Here is a 17,823-nt window from a genome sequence, read left to right as displayed (position 1 = left end):
GTACATAGAACAGCATATACTTCCCCATATGACTTCCCCATGTATTTAATTTGGGAATCTCTGTGTATTTGTCATTCTTAGCAAAGCTACAACAGATCCTTTCTCCAAATATCTGCATTCTTTCAATAAATATTTATAAACTGCCTAGTGTGCAAGGCTTAGACATACAATAGTGACTATTAACTTACTAGTGTAAAATGGCATTAATAACATTCTTACAAGGTACAACAATCCAGTAATGAAACAATTTTGAGGACTTACAACTGGAAAGTCACACCTTGAAAAAAACAGTACGTGCATGAGTTCTATGTTTCTCATCTTTCATATACAATAACTTTGGGCAAATCTAAAGGGGCCAGGTCTAATGACTTGTTTAGTGGTGTCACACATTGGAATCAGTTTTCTGAGACTAGCATGCAGAAAAAGTCATACTATATATATTTATCTACTGTTTTGTTAAAACATAAGAATGAGAAAACATGTAACATAAAATTTGAGAGGCAACAGAGTTTTGTGATTAAGAGCGTACCCTGGAGGGCTTCCCTGGTGGCGCAGTGGTTGAGAATCTGCCTGCTAATGCAGGGGACACGGGTTCGAGCCCTGGTCTGGGAGGATCCCACATGCCGCGGAGCAACTGGGCCCGTGAGCCACAATTACTGAGCCTGCGCGTCTGGAGCCTGTGCCCCGCAACGGGAGGGGCCGCGATAGTGAAAGGCCCGCGCACCGCGATGAAGAGTGGCCCCCACTTGCCGCAACTAGAGAAAGCCCTCGCACGAACCGAAGACCCAACACAGCCAAAAATAAAATAAAATAAATAAATATATTAAAAAAAAAAAAAAAAAAAAAAGAGCATACCCTGGAGCCAGACTGCCTCCCTGCCCTGCCACTTACTAGCTGTGTTACCTTTCAGCACCTCTTTGGGCTCCTGTTTCCTCCGGTATAAAATGAGAGTGATAGCAGTAGTAATAATAGTGATAATGTAATAATAGTACCTTCCTCCTAGGATTATTTTGAGGCTGTAAAGGCTTAGAAAAGTTCCTGACACATGGGCAAAGTGCTAGCTACTTTTTAAAAAGTACTAGCTCAATTAAGTGTTAGCTACCATTTTTATAGCTATTATAATAATGTTAATAGATGACCTCATTTCTGGTCAGGGTATAAATAATTTTGTGCCATATGGTCAAACAGCATTATTTTTTGTATTTGCTACTTATTAGTAATTTTTTCATCTTAAAAAAGTCAATTTAATGTATCAAAGGGCAAGTTAATAATATACATATATCAAAAGCCTTAAAACTGCCCTTTGACTCAATAATTCCATTTCTAAGTGTGAATCCTAAAAAAATAACAATGATGCGCACATCTTTAAGGATGCTCAATTTAGTGTGTTGATAAAAATGTTAATAAAAAAGAAAGCAAAGAAGAAAGACTATTTCAAAAGGGGCTTTGTTCAGCAAACCATGGAAATCCATACAATGGAATAGTATGCATCTATTAAAAATAAGTCTGTAAATGAATACTTAATGATATGGGAAGATACAGTAAATGAAAAAAAAATAAGTATAGTATGATCCCACTTTGGTTTTTTTAAAAAAAGTATGTGATAAGTGTGTGTGGAGGGTGTGTGTGTATATATATGTGTGTGTACGGATCAATAAAGACTCCAAGGTTATACATCAAAATAATAATAGTGATTATCTCTAGCTGCTTCATTTATATGCAATTTCTGTTCTTTTTGCTTTTCTATTTTGTAAGCTTTCCACATGAATATGTGTTATTTTTGCAATAAGGAAAAAAGTTACTAAAAAGAAGTACACAATGTGCAGTGAACTAAAATCTTGAAAACATGAAGATACTCTGGCCAAAGAGAAAAAAAAGCCTTCAACTTGTTCACAAAGTAAAAGATCCAACACAGATATGCTCATAAGCTTCCCAGATACTCCTTGAATTCACATGTGGTTTTCTGCCACAAGCTCATGTGAAACTTAGAAAAGTATTTAGCTATGAGCACAAAAAAAGATGAAAAAAATAAAGCAAACTTGGAAATCCTAAAAAAAACAGGAAAATTTTCTCATTATATTTCTTTATTAAAGCAGACCAGAAATTATTAAACTTGTTCTTAGTAAACCTCTAAAGTGATTTGAATGCTTTTACAAAGGAAGAGTGCTCTGAAAAGATTTTAATGTAACATTATGTCTTTTTGAAAGGTCTTCAAAAATATTTTATTAGGCAATAATTTGGCTTCAGTTTATTAGATTATCATAATCATACAATGTATTTTCTGAGTGTTTTATTAACTATCGTATGTAAAAATCTGACCTCTTTAATAACATTTATTACATATAAATACCTTTTTTTAAACATCTTTATTGAAGTATAATTGCTTTACATCGTTGTGTTAGTTTCTGCTGTATAACAAAGTGAATCAGCTATATGTATACGTATATCCCCATATCCCCTCCCTCTTGCGTCTCCCTCCCACCCTCCCTATCCCATCCCTCTAGGTGGTCACAAAGCACCAAGCTGATCTCCCTGTGCTATTCGGTTGCGTCCCACTAGCTATCTATTTTACATTTGGTAGTGTATATAAGTCAATGCCACCCTCTCCCTTCGTCCCAGCTTACACATCCCCCTCCCCGTGTCCTCAAATCCATTTTCTATGTCTGCGTCTTTATTCCTGTCCTGCCCCTAAGTTCTTAAGAACCATTTTTTTTTAGATTCCATATATATGTGTTAGCATACGGTATACAAATAAATACCTTTTAAGTCTTTATTTTTTTTCTAACATCTTCACTGGATACACCTTCCCAGGAGAAACTGGATCCTTCTAAGATTAATTTTCATTAATAATCTTTAAAAGGGCAAAACAGTGTAAGGAAATTTTAGATGAAAAATCCTGTAAGCAGGCTTACTTACAATAGACCAGAACTAAGAAATCCACAGTAAATATGTCTCCAACTGCTTATCAGGCTGTCACTAAATGTAGTATGTTAAACATATAACTGACCTCCTTGTATCTCCCCAACGATATGTATATTCCCCTTGCAAAACAAAACAAAGATTCTTCCTGACTTCTTTACTCTGTCATGTCATCAAGGCATCTGTCATAGCATTTTCATTTCACCACTTACTTCCATGAGAAGCCTCCAAGTTCAGGTTCTTATTCACTTCTGCCTGGGTTATTTTAATAGACTCCTAATTTGTCTCCTCATTTCTAATCTATCCCCATTTGAATCCAAACAGCATCAGCCCACCAGCCAGCTTAAACACCACTTTAATTACATTACAACCTAGCGCAAGAATCTTAGATTGACTTTTTTTTTTTAACATCTTTATTGGAGTAATTAGATTGACCTTTATCCTATAAGCAGTGGAAAGTAAATCTTTATAATTGCATTCAATGTCTCTATCTTCTGCTAGAAGTTTAATGTGAACTGTCTCAGCAGTCAAGCTGATCTGTCAACAACTCCTATTGCCAACTTGCTCAGTCAGTTCTCCCACCCACACTTCGTTGTCAACGCCACTTCATCCTTCCAGCATGCACAACTGAAAAGCTGATGTGGTTTTCAGTAACCTTTACAGCTGTAAACAAACTCTTTACCTTCAGAATTTCAACAACACTCACATATTGTGTGACCCACTGATTAGGCACTAAATCATACTGTCTCCTATCACCAAGCAATTATCCATGTATGATCTAATTTCATTAAGTAGAGGTAATTGCCTTATAGGCCTTTATATTTGTTGTACTTACATTTGTTGCCCTTGACAGGAAGCTAGAAACTTGGTAAATGCTCAATTAATATTTGGTAAACAATGAATGATCTTCATCTTTAGTTTTTGCACAAAACAAAATATATTTAAATATAATTATAATTTGCTATGTACCTCCCAGGCTTTTCTTTAACAAAATGAATTATTCTTTTACGTAGGTTCATGCATCAGCAGTCCCCACAACCACCCCCAGGTTCAGTGATCCATTAGGAGGACTCACAGGACTCAGCATAGAGTCATACCCATGTCTAAGATGTATCGTACAGGTACTATAGCAAAACGATACAAGGCAGAATCAGCAAAGGAGAAAGGGGCACAGAACAAAGTCCTCAGAAACCAAGTGCAAGCTTCCAAGAGTTCTTTCTCAGTGGAGTCATCCAGAACACAATTTCTCCAACATCAAATTGTGACAACACATGTGTCTACCAAGGAAACTCATTAGAGATGCAGTACCTAAGGGTACCCTCCCCCCACATAGGCACCTCCGGGCTGGTCACGTAGGCACCCTCTGCCTAGAATAGGCCAAAATTCCAGACTCCCAGAATGTATTCAGCACAAATCACACTGTAGTCTAGGCACAATGAGCCACTCTAAAGTTTGATGTCAGTGTAGGCAACTGCTGAACATTCAGGTTCCCAGATGCCAGCAAAAACACTGTAAACAGGACTTTCTCAGGAAACCCATCTTGGGCCTGCTAGTTAACCCTTTTCTGTGTAGTTCATTGCATATTTTTATGGGAGAAATGTTAAGTGTTAACTATATTTGATTTATGAGAGGTACAGGTGATTTTTTAAAAAATTAAAATCTAGCATTTATTTAGAGATGCACTGCCTAGACTGGTACCCAAGAATGAAAAGTTACGCCAATTTTTTTTTTAAACACTTAAATGCCTTTAAAAATTTTTTTTTTATTGGGGTATAGTTGCTTTATTTTTTTACTTTTTTAAAGATTTAATTTTATTTATTTTTGGATGTGTTGGGTCTTCGTTGCTGCACGTGGGCTTTCTCTAGTTGCGGCGAGTGGGGGCTACTCTTCGTTGCGGTGTGCAGGCTTCTCATTGCGGTGGCTTCTCTTGCTGCGGAGCACGGGCTCTAGGCATGTGGGCTTCAGTAGTTGCGGCACACAGGCTCAGCAGTTGTGGCTCGCGGGCTCTAGAGTGCAGGCTCAGTAGTTGTGGCCCACGGGCTTAGTTGCTCTGCGGCATGTGGGATCTTCCCGGACCAGGGATCAAACCCGTGTCCCCTGCAATGGCAGGTGGATTCTTACCCACTGTGCCACTGGGGAAGTCCCAGAATAGTTTCTTTACAAAGTTGTGTTAGTTTCTGCTGTACAGCGAAGTGAATCAGCTACATGTATACATATATCCCCTCGTTTTTGGATTTCCTTCCCATTTAGGTCACCACAGAGCACTAAGTAGAGTTCCCTGTGCTATACAGCAGGTTCTCATTAGTTATCTATTTTATACATATTAGTGTATATATGTCAATCCCAATCTCCCAGTTCATCCCACCTCCCCTTTCCCCCCTTGGTGTCCATACGTTTGTTCTCTACATTTCTGCCTTAAGTTATGCAATTTTTAAATAATTCACATCCTTAGGTATTTCTGGTTTTCTTTCTTTTTTCTTCTAAAATGAGGTATCTTTTTGAAATCAATACTTTCATAGTTGCCAGGAGAAAAAAATTAAGTATAACATGTAAAGGAAACAAACTCTTTCAGACAAGCTCCTTGTCTTCTTTTTAAATGTCAGTTGGTGCCAGAGCACTGTGGTAGCTGTTTTAGATGCATCGTCTTACTAAGTCCTCACAACACCCCCATAAGCCAGTGATGGTTTCTATTTTATAGATGGAAGCTTGGAGAGGCTAAGTAACCGACCCAGGTTTGCGATGGTGGAGCTAGGATTTAGGTTCAGATCCACCTCATTCCAAAATATTGGTCTTAGCTTTACACCAACTACCTGTACCTAATAAGGAACATGCTCCTTCTTATGAATCACTTCCCTCCAAACTATATGGGTGTTGTTTGGTTGGTTATACAGAGCACTATTCTTAACCTAACTGACTTTGATTAAAGTCACATTTTAGTTGGAAGAAAAAGGGGTAAATTTAATACAGGATACTCTGCTTTTTCCTTTCCAATCTTGAAAATTCCAAATCAAATTACACCCCTTGCTTGTGAAAACCATTGGGAAGCTCCCTCTTCAGCACAACACACAATTTTCTCCTTTACATAGCCTCAATCTGCTTGAAATTAGAGAGACCTGTATTAGAATTTTGGCATTTCACCTACCAGATGTGGGGACCTTGGGAAAGTTAGTTATGCTGAATCTCAGTTTATTCATCTACAAAATGGGGATCCCTACCTCATAGGCTTGCTATGAGAATTAAATATGATATTTAAAGGGTTTAGCCTATACCTATTTGCTGAATAAATGACTGTGCAACACCAGAATAACTGATTTACAAGCAAGCCAAACCAATAATCTGAGGGAGAAAGGAGGGAGCAGGGAAGTACCCTGACCACCAGGTGTCACCACTGGCCCAGGAGAGCTGGTCTAACTGCCAGAGTGGTGGGTGGGACTTTGCCACAGAACAGGGTAAGACTGTCATTTGCACCTACAGAACATTCAAGAATTGGCTTTGGACTTCAGCACCTTAAGAGCTGGTACAATATTTGCTCAACCATTCTGAGTTACAGTGTTCTCTTACCAATGTGTTAAAAATGACTGTGTAGATGTGTCATCATAGTTTAATCTAAAAAACTCTACTCAGCTGATCTTTTTTTTTTTTTTTTTTTTTTTTCAAATTCTGAGAATCAGTATTGCTTCATACGTCCTTTGCTTTGGCCAACTAGACATTTACAGTTTTTGGCTCTCATAGGCTTCAATATTGCCACTGCGGACAATTTTCTGGTCCCAATTCCACAACCCATGGACATTATTTCGTTTACATTATTAATAGGGATGACAGATAAAAGGAAAGCAGAATATTTTTTAGGGTAAAAATGAAGTGCATGAACAGCACATCTAAGCAAAATAAGCATTAACTATGAGCCTTATTCCTTGATCTCAGGAACTTAAAAGTTCATTTTTTAAAATTCCGCAAATTTTCTCTTTTCTTAAGGAACATTTACCCCTAGGAGAGATCTGTCAACCTACAAATACCCCTGAAATGACTCAAGGAACACTACCACTCCTGACTTCATTCTGTAACCTGCCAACGACACTCCCTGAGAGTGCCCAGGGGCTCATTTCAAAATGAGAGCAGGGCCTGGGCTCTCCTTCTGGTTCTAAGTCCTCTCCACTGAGAGCCACTAGCGGTCACCTCAAGACGGGTAATTCAGTTTGTGTTAGGGCGTAACTGGACACGCAGCTCTGAGATGAGGCACAAACTGTTGTCCTGTCTGTGCCAGGGAACACTTGACTCAAGCCTGACCAGGCCTACCCCGGCCTCATCCTGGACTCCAGCGCCCTCCAGTAACCAACACGGAGAAGAAGAAAGGCTAAAAGCAAAGGCTTCGGTTTAGAGCGGGCGCTCTTGGAACTCGAGCAGTTTGGGTTATTTTTGTTTTAACAACAGCTCAAGTTCCACTTTGCATCTCACAAATACGGAAAGGTCTGAAGAGAAACCAGAAGCATCCTCTCCCTTCTGACCATCGCTCCCATTCCAAGAGAATTTAGGAGGGAAGAGCAGATACCAGGAACCATCTGGAATCACGAGCACAGGTGGCTTACCCCAGCCGAGAACCCATTTGCGAAGCACTTTGTGCAGATCGATACACTCCTGACCGATCTCAGACGGGTCCCTAGAGAAAGAAGAGCTCACGAGGCTGGCCGCCCTCCTGGAGCAAATGGGCCACGGAAAGAGATGCTGCCCATCCAACAAGCCCCTGCGGGGCAGGCGAGGGCGCAGCTGCTCGGGAGCAGCGGCCGGCGCGTTACCTGGGGGACTCGGCGGTGAAGCTGCCGCCGTCCAGCAGCCGCATCTTGCAGAAGAGGACCCCGTTGACGAAGGGCACCGAGGAGAGCTCCTCGAGCTCGAAGTCCACCTTAAACTTAAACTTCTTCTTCTTCATCATCATGAGAGCCAGACGCCGGCGAGCGGGGTGCGGGGGCGGGCCCAAGGGGCGCGCGGGCCGGCGCCGCCGCTTCAACTCGGCCGAGCCGCGGGCCCGCCCAGCCCCATGGCCGGGGCTGCGAGCAGCGCGTGGGGGCGCCGCCGGGGCCGGTGCCGCCGCCGCCGCCGCCTCCTCTCGCGGCAGCCCGGGCCGGAGCGCGGCGGCTGCCGCGGCGCGGACCCCGCCCACCCACGGGGAGCGGTCGTGCTGCAGCTCGCCTGAGCGGTGGGCGCCCTTTCGGTGTGCAGCTTGCAACCGCCGCCACCGCCCGTCTGGGAGGAGGGGAGGCGAAGCTCCAGGGAACCGCCGCTGCCGCTGCCGCCGCCTCCTCAGCGCCTCGGGGTCGGAGGCGCCCCCAGCGGCAGCGGCCAGCAGCGCACTGCCGGGCGGAAGCGGGAGGGCGGGCGTGGAGGTTCGGGGCGTTAGGGCGTCACGCCTCTCTGGGGTTAAAAAAAGACAAATCCTACCAAAAACGAACTTCCTTCTACAGCTTCCTCTCCGCCTTTCTTTCAGTTTTTGCTCCGCCCTCTTTCTTCCCCTTCCCCTCCACTGATATTGTTTTCCCTTGGGTTTGAGAGTCATGGGTTAATAGGGTTAATCAGAATCTCCACGACGTTGTTTTCGTCAAATTGAAATCCTAAAACTAAAATTTCTTTTAGGTACTCTAAATTCATGTGCCTCCTAATATAAAACGAGGAAGGACAAGGAAAGGATTAATATATGTTGAGGACTCAGGCACTGTGCTGCTACAGGCGTTTTCTCTTGTTTCTTCTTTAATTCCTGTCATCCAGGATAAAAGAGTACAGACGGGATGAAAATAGTACCTTCCTTGCTAAAATTTGTCTGTCTATACCGGGAACTGAAAAGCCTAAAAATAGTCTCCATAGATGCATAGCAATTACCTGCCCTCTATAGGCAGGTAGGTGTATGTTGTTACAATGTATGTTGCCTACTTGGTTACATAATGTTCGTGTTTTCAGTATGAGTTATAACCCTCTCCGTAATCTCTCTGAAAGGCTGCCGTCGAAGAGATTCTCGTTCCCAGTTCACTCATTTATTCATGCATTCATTCACAAAATTTTTTTAATCGCCTAAAATGTTAGTCATTGTCTAGACCCAATGATTTATTTTAAAAAACTGCAAAAAACAGAAAAACCCTGACCTCAAGAGTTTTACGATTTAGTGAGAGAGACATATACAAATCTGTCGTTAAAAAACAAACCTAGCATGTGTGTTTGTTTAGAATGAAGAAGCAGTTTGTCTCGAACTCAGAAGAAGCGGCAATTAATTGAAGTTAACCAGTGTTCTAAATTTCAAAGAATGAATAGGATTTGGGACAAGGTGGGGTGTGGGAGGAGGGGAGGTGTTCCAGGTGGAGGAAATGAAGGTAAAGACCCAGGGACAGAGTTTAGGAGTTTGGAGCTGGGGGTTTGGTAGTGAATATAGCTGGTTGGCCAGCAGGACAAGGGGAAGAGGCAGTGAGAAGAGTTAAACGGGACTTTGAGGTTTGTAAGTTGGAAAACTAGTTGGATGGCTGGAAGCAGGAGGAGGGCAGGTTGGAAATGGAAGCGATAATGAACCTTTATTTGAACTGTGAGACATCCAGGGAGAGAAGGGCAGCCTTAGCTCAGGGGAGAGATTAAGACTGAATATATGCTTTTGGGATTTAGAGCATTTTCCCTGATGGCTGAAGTCCCAAGAATGGATAAAAATGAGTTAAAATGAAGAATATTTAATGGGTAGATGGAGGAAGAGGAGCTTATGAAGGCGCCTGAGAAAAAACAGAGAAAGAGGAGATCAAGGAAGATAAATGGCCTGGAAGCCAAGAAAGAGTTTTAATCATTTAACATTCGTATTTATTAATACCTACTGTGTGCCAGGCACTGTGCTGGGGACTAGAGATACAAATGAACAAGACACACAGGGGCTTATAATACAGATACGCAAGCAGATCAGTTAGAGAGGGAGAGAGAGAGGTAGGTCTATGATCTATGGAGAGTAGAGGAGGGTAGTCTGTATTGCTGTGGAGCAATCCTGGAGGATTTGGACTGAAAAGAAGCTATTAAATTGAAGTTCTGGGAGGTCATTGGTAATCTTGGCAAGAGAAACCTCCATAAAAGGTGATGACAAAGTAAGATTAAAATGGTCTTGTAAGCAGATAGGGTAGGGGGTCCCTGGAGAAAAAGAACCAGGCATGGTTTTCTTGACATAAGAGAAGCCATTTTTGGCCTAAGCCATTTTGGGATCTAAGCCTGGAGACAATAATTGCCCTTGAACAGGTGTCAGTAATTAATGATCTTAAGGGAAGTGAGGGAATGCAGGAACAAAGGGAAAGCAGTCAAGTAACAATAGTTCAGCAATAAAACAGAGTCCCAGTTCCTCCTCAAGGGATATACATTACAATCTGATACTTATTTTTGAGTTCTGCAGGAACTAAGGCCCCTCACCCAGGTGGAGGAAGGTAACTACATGCTGAGACCCCAGACTGATCAGAACCTAAGGAATGATGACTTTTTCTGGCTTTGACCAACTAAAGCCTGGGCTCTGTCCACCTTTGCCCCAATTCTATGCTGAATTCTCATCTGTTCCAGCCCCTTCATGAATATGCATGTATCCTTAGCTTAAAATTTCCCCAGTTTTGCTGTTGGGGAGATACTGCTTTGCGAAAGATCCCCAGTATTCTCCTTACTTGTTGCAAGTAATAAATCCTTCCTTCTCTTTGTGTCTTTTGGCTCAACACCCACCAAGAGCAAACCCAGTTTTGGGGTAACAATCTGGGAAGTGAATGGTAGGTAGTCATGAGGGGTAGGTGACTAAATTTTTTTTTCTGATTTTTGTCAGTGAATGAAAAGAGAAAGGACAGTAGCTAGAGGAGGAGGGTTCAAGCTTTTTCAATGACATTCAGGAACTATCCAAGATTTACTGAGTGCCTAATATGTGCCAAGCACCTTGATAAGTCCTAGAGATCTAAGATGCAGTCTCTGTGCGGAATCTTAGGGTCTATCGGAGGACACAGGTAAGTAAGCAGGCAGTTGTGGTGCAGTGTAACATTGAATTCTATCTTGACATGACAGTCGGTGAATAGAGGCTGCTGGGGGAATACAATGCATTTAACTAGGATAAGTAGGGTTGTGGAAAACTTTCTGGGCTTATGTCTGAATGGCGAGAGTGGGGTGGAGAGCAGTCTCCAAGAAGAAGGTACTGCGTGTGCAAAGGCTCAGAGGAAGAGAGACCATGTTGCAGGAGGAACTGAATGTAGTTCAGTCTGGCTGCAACTTAGAGTGGGGTGTGGTGACGCGGATATAATAGGGAGCCATTGAAGTTTTAAAACAGGAATGATCTACTCAGATTTGAAGTATATAAAGATCTCCAGCTTCAGTACAACTGAAGGAAGGGAGTCTGGTATTCTTTTTTTAGACTCGTGGTTTGATTATTAAACAGCGTGTATGAGTCAAGGTCCAGGCAAGAAACAGACATCATACTCAAAGTGTTTAAATGAGGAAATTTTAATGAAAAGATTCTTTACAGAACTGCAGAGCAAGGAGCCCATAGTCTGGTGGGGAGTTGAAAGGAGGGGGGATAAATATCCTGACCTGTCTCACCTCCTGCTTTCTGATCTCCTGCTGGTAACTCGCATGATCTAAAACCAACCAAAGCGAGAGGGCAAAGGAACCTGGAAGATGCAGCTGGTAGAGGATGGCCTCCTGAGGCACAGAAGGGTGGAGAGTGATGGAGTTTAGGGGACAGAAAGCTACCAGCGCACACCTGATTCAGCCAGGGTTCCCTGTAGAAACCTGAAACAAAGGGATATCAGTCAGGCAATTCAGTGCTTCTGAAACCTTTGGAAGGGCTGGTAGAGTAGAAGTCAACAGACTACTGAATTCAAGTCACATCATTTGTGGAGAACATTATCAGATGCCACTAATATCTGGTCCTTCTTTACTCCTTGGGCATAATGGGAGTTTACATTTCCCAATCCCCTTGCAGTTCAGTAGGGCCATGTGACTATAATAAATGTGAGAAGTAACATGTCATTTCCAGGATGAGACAGTGACAAGCTTTTGAGCAGCTCTCTAGACTTTCTCTTCCCTGCTACAATTATCATGGAGGAAACCTTGTGTTAAGATGTGGTAGCCACAAGATTGAAGGAGCCCAGATCACTGAGTCAGCCCCTGGAGAACAATGCCCACAGCAGCAATAAACTTTTGTCCCCCAGTTTTAATGAGATATAATCGACACATAACATTGTATTAGTCCAGGATGTACAACATAATGATTTGATGTAGGTATATATTGTGAAATGATTACCATAATAAGTTTAGTTAACATCAATCACCTCACATGGTTACAAATTTTGTGCGTTCGTGATGAGAACTTTTAAGATCTACTTTCTTAGCAACTTTCAAATACACAATACAGTAAATCTATAGTCACCATACTGTACATTACATCCCCAGAACTTATTTCTCTTATAAGTGGAAGTTTGTACCTCTTGAACCCCCTTCACCCATTTTGCCTAGCCCTCCATTCCCTGCCTCTGTCATCTACCAATCTGTTCTCTGTATCTGTGGGTTTTTTTTAGTTTTCACATATAAGTGAGATCATATGGTATATGTCTTTCTCTGTCTGACTTATTTCATTTAGCATAATGCCCTCAGTGTTCATCCATGTTGCTGCAAATAGCAAAATGTCCTTCTTTTATATGGTTGAGTTATATCTATACATAACATTTTCTTTATCCGTTCATCCATTGGTGGACACTTAGTTTCTTTCTATGAGTTGGCTATTATAAATAATGCTGCAATGAACACGTGAGTGCAGATATCTCTTGAGGATGGTGATTTTCTTTCCTTCGAGTATATTCCCAGAAGTGGGCTTGCTGGATCTTACGGTAGATCTATTTTTAATTTTTTGAGGAAACTCCATACTGTTTTCTGAAGTGGCTGTATCAATTTACATTCCCACCAACTGTGTACAAGGGTTCCCTTTTCTCTACATCCTCATCAGCACTTGTTATTTCTTTTCTTATTGATAATAGCCATTCTAATAAGTGTGAGGTGATATTTCAGTGTGGTTTTGATTTGCATTTCCCTGATGATTAGTGATGATGAGCACCTTTTCATGTACCTGTTGGCCACGTGTATGTCTTCTTTGGAAAAATGTCTATTTGATTCCTCTGCCCACTGTTTTTTTTGGCCGTGCCTCGCACCTTGCGAGATCTTAGTTCCCCGACCAGGGATTGAAACCAGTCCCCAGCAGTGAAAGCACTGAGTCCTAACCACTGGACTGCCAGGGAATTCTCCCTCTGCCCATTTTAAAATTGGATTTTTGTTGTTGTTGTTGTTTGCTATTGAGTTGTATGAGTTCTTTATATATTTTGGATATTGACACCTTATCAGATATATGATTTGCAGATATTTTCTCCCATTCCGTAGGTTGCCTTTTCATTTTGTTGATGGTTTCCTTTGCTGTGCATGCAGTTAACTTTTGTCAGTGAGAAAGAAACTTTTGTTGTATTAAGCCACTGAGGTTTGGGGGATTGCTTTTTACTAAAGCGTTAGGCTAGCCTATTCTGACTAATTTACAATGTAGCTGGGATGAGAAACTGACAATAGGACACTGCTGCTGCTGTTGCCACCACCATGGAGCCCGTATGAAGGGTCTAGATGCCACAAACATGTCATCACACCTTGCTTGCAAGGTGCTCTGTACTTCAAAGAAAAGGAAATAAGATTGAAAAAGCTTTTGAGTACCCACTTGCCACAGCAGCTGGAAGATGGCCTGAATTTCACTTGCACCTATTTTTTTCGTAAGTGCATCTATTTGGCTGACCTTATTTGCATCTAGAATTCAAGTGGCAAGGGAGTCTGAGGAATATAATTTTTAGCTTTCCAACTTCTTCAAATAGAATAATGGAATGGAAATTGAGGCAGCAGATCTAAATATCTACCCCAATACCTATAATAAATTTCCTCAAAGGCAGGGATGGTTTGCTAATCATCTTTGTATCTCTTGTATGTAGCCCAATACCTGGCATTAGTGGTATTCAATAAGTGTTTCTTGAAATGATATGAATTTATGGACCAATCCTAAGTGCTTTACTTCTCAGGTAAAACAATAAAGGTGCTAGTCATGTGCTAAGACTACTTGTATCAGAGATTTGACAGATCTTATAGTACCCCCTACTGTGAGAAGGAAGTATAAGTGGTCTCCAGCTAAGAGGAGTGGGCAGAAGGGAAAGTAACCATACCAAACAGTTAGAGAATAGTTATGTAAGTTAAAGTTAGGTTCAGCTCCAAATAAAAGAAAACTTAAAACAACGGTGGCTTAAATATGACAGAAGCTCATTTCTTTCTTTCTTTTTTTTTTTTTAATGTCTGAAACATTTATATTAACATATTTCCATACATATTTCCATACATATTTCCATACAAATACAAATATAAGATTTTTAGAAATTTCATGTAATGTCTGAAACATTTATATTAACATATTTCCATACAAATAACCCAATGAAAGTTTAGTATTAGTTGTTTTGTTTGTTTGTTTTTTTATACTGCAGGTTCTTATTAGGCATCAATTTTATACACATCAGTGTATACATGTCAATCCCAATCGCCCAATTCAGCACACCACCATCCCCACCCCACCGCAGTTTTCCCCCCTTCGTGTCCATATGTCCATTCTCTACATCTGTGTCTCAACTTCTGCCCTGCAAACTGGCTCATCTGTACCATTTTTCTAGGTTCCACATACATGCATTAATATACGATATTTGTTTTTCTCTTTCTGACTTACTTCACTCTGTATGACAGTCTCTAGATCCATCCACTTCTCAACAAATGACTCAATTTCGTTCCTTTTTATGGCTGAGTAATATTCCATTGTATATATGTACCACAACTTCTTTATCCATTCGTCTGTTGATGGGCATTTAGGTTGCTTCCATGACCTGGCTATTGTAAATAGTGCTGCAATGAACATTGGGGTGCATGTGTCTTTTTGAATTATGGTTTTCTCTGGGTATATGCCCAGTAGTGGGATTGCTGGGTCATATGGTAATTCTATTTTTAGTTTTTTAAGGAACCTCCATATTGTTCTCCATAGTGGCTGTATCAATTTACATTCCCACCAACAGTGCAAGAGGGTTCCCTTTTCTCCACACCCTCTCCAGCATTTGATGTTTGTAGATTTTCTGATGATGCCCATTCTAACAGGAGTGAGGTGATACCTCATTGTAGTTTTGATTTGCATTTCTCTAATAATTAGTGATGTTGAGCATCTTTTCATGGGCTTCGTGGCCATCTGTATGTCTTCTTTGGAGAAATGTCTATTTAGGTCTTCTGCCCATTTTTGGATTGGGGTGTTTGTTTCTTTAATATTGAGCTGAATGAGCTGTTTATATATTTTGGAGATTAATCCTTTGTCCGTTGATTCGTTTGCAAATATTTTCTCCCATTCTGAGGGTTGTCTTTTCGTCTTGTTTATGGTTTCCTTTGCTGTGCAAAAGCTTTTAAGTTTCATTAGGTCCCATTTGTTTATTTTTGTTTTTATTTCCATTACTCTAGGAGGTGGATCAAAAAAGATCTTGCTGTGATTTATGTCAAAGAGTGTTCTTCCTATGTTTTCCTCTAAGAGTTTTGTAGTGTCCAGTCTTATATTTAGGTCTCTAATCCATTTTGAGTTTATTTTTGTGTATGGTGTTAGGGAGTATTCTAATTTCATTCTTTTACATGTAGCTGTCCAGTTTTCCCAGCACCACTTATTGAAGAGACTGTCTTTTCTCCATTGTATATCTTTGCCTCCTTTGTCATAGATTAGTTGACCATAGGTGCGTGGGTTAATCTCTGGGCTTTCTATCTTGTTCCATTGATCTATGTTTCTGTTTTTGTGCCAGTACCATATTGTCTTGATTACTGTAGCTTTGTAGTATAGTCTGAAGTCAGGGAGTCTGATTCCTCCAGCTCCATTTTTTTGCCTCAAGACTGCTTTGGCTATTCAGGGTCTTTTGTGTCTCCATACAAATTTTAAGATGATTTGTTCTAGCTCTGTAAAAAATGCCATTGGTAATTTGATAGGGATTGCATTGAATCTGCAGATTGCTTTGGGTAGTATACTCATTTTCACAATGTTGATTCTTCCAATCCAAGAACATGGTATATCCCTCCATCTGTTGGTATCATCTTTAATTTCTTTCATCAGTGTCTTATATAGTTTTCTGCATACAGGTCTTTTGTCTCCCTAGGTAGGTTTATTCCTAGGTATTTTATTCTTTTTGTTGCAATGGTAAATGGGAGTGTTTCCATAATTTCTCTTTCAGATTTTTCATCATTAGTGTATAGGAATGCAAGAGATTTCTGTGCATTAATTTTGTATCCTGCAACTTTACCATATTCATTAATTAGCTCTAGCAGTTTTCTGGTGGCAGTTTTAGGATTCTCTAAGTATAGTATCATGTCATCCGCAAACAGTGACAGTTTTACTTCTTCTTTTCCAATTTGGATTCCTTTTATTTCTCTTTCTTCTCTGATTGCTGTGGCTAGGACTTGCAGAACTATGTTGAATAATAGTGGTGAGAGTGGACATCCTTTTCCCTCTTAGAACTGCTTTTGCTGCATCCCATAGGTTTTGGGTCGTCGTGTTTTCATTGTCATTTGTCTCTAGGTATTTTTTTATTTCCTCTTTGATTTCTTCAGTGATCTCTTGGTTATTTAGTAACGTATTGTTTAGCCTCCATGTGTTTGTCTTTTTTACGTTTTTTTCCCTGTAATTCATTTCTAATCTCATAGTGTTGTGGTCAGAAAAGATGCTTGATATGATTTCAATTTTCTTAAATTTACTGAGGCTTGATTTGTGACCCAAGATGTGATCTATCCTGGAGAATGTTCCGTGCGCACTTGAGAATAACGTGTAATCTGCTGTTTTTGGATGGAATGTCCTATATATATCAATTAAATCTACCTGGTCTATTGTGTCATTTAAAGCTTCTGTTTCCTTATTTATTTTCATTTTGGATGATCTGTCCATTGGTGTAAGTGAGGTGTTAAAGTCCCCCACTATGATTGTGTTACTGTCAATTTCCTCTTTTATAGCTGTTAGCAGTTGCCTTATGTGTTGAGGTGCTCCTATGTTGGGTGCATATATATTTATAATTGTTATATCTTCTTCTTGGATTGATCCCTGGATCATTATGTAGTGTCCTTCCTTGTCTCTTGTAACATTCTTTATTTTAAAGTCTATTTTATCTGATATGAGTATAGCTACTCCAGCTTTCTTTTGATTTCCATTTGCATGGAATATCTTTTTCCATCCCCTCACTTTCAGTCTGTATGTGTCCCTAGGTCTAAAGTGGGTCTCCTGTAGACAGCATATATATGGGTCTTGTTTTTGTATCCATTCAGCCAGTCTATGTCTTTTGGTTGGGGCATTTAATCCATTCACGTTTAAGGTAATTATCGATATGTATGTTCCTATGACCATTTTCTTAATTGTTTTGGGTTTGTTTTTGTAGGTCCTTTTCTTCTCTTGTGTTTCCCACTTAGAGAAGTTCCTTTAGCATTTGTTGTAGAGCTGGTTTGGTGGTGCTGAATTCTCTTAGCTTTTGCTTGTCTGTAAAGCTTTTGATTTCTCCATCAAATCTAAATGAGATCCTTGCCAGGTAGAGTAATCTTGGTTGTAGGTTCTTCCCTTTCATCACTTTAAGTATATCATGCCACTCCCTTCTGGCTTGCAGAGTTTCTGCTGAGAAATCAGCTGTTAACCTTATGGGAGTTCCCTTGTATGTTATTTGTCGTTTTTCCCTTGCTGCTTTCAATAATTTTTCTTTGTCTTTAATTTTTGCCACTTTGATTACTATGTGTCTCAGCGTGTTTCTCCTTGGGTTTATCCTGTATGGGACTCTCTGCGCTTCCTGGACTTGGGTGGCTATTTCCTTT

General features: G+C 40.5%; 1 protein-coding gene across 1 annotated transcript in view; it reads right to left on the bottom strand.

The window, feature by feature from the left end:
• Window positions 1-7,899, bottom strand: part of EEIG2 (EEIG family member 2) — a 101,878-nt gene extending 93,979 nt beyond the window's left edge. The window contains exon 1 of the mRNA XM_059900724.1: window positions 7,713-7,899. Within this exon, the coding sequence (XP_059756707.1) occupies window positions 7,713-7,852 (140 nt within the window). The 5' untranslated portion in view covers window positions 7,853-7,899. The remainder of the gene's footprint in view (window positions 1-7,712) is intronic.
• Between the last annotated feature and the right edge of the window lie 9,924 nt (window positions 7,900-17,823).

This window comes from Balaenoptera ricei, chromosome 1 (genome assembly GCF_028023285.1).
Source record: "Balaenoptera ricei isolate mBalRic1 chromosome 1, mBalRic1.hap2, whole genome shotgun sequence".
NCBI classification, from domain to species: Eukaryota; Metazoa; Chordata; class Mammalia; order Artiodactyla; family Balaenopteridae; genus Balaenoptera; species Balaenoptera ricei.
This window is presented reverse-complemented; position numbering and strand designations above follow the sequence as displayed.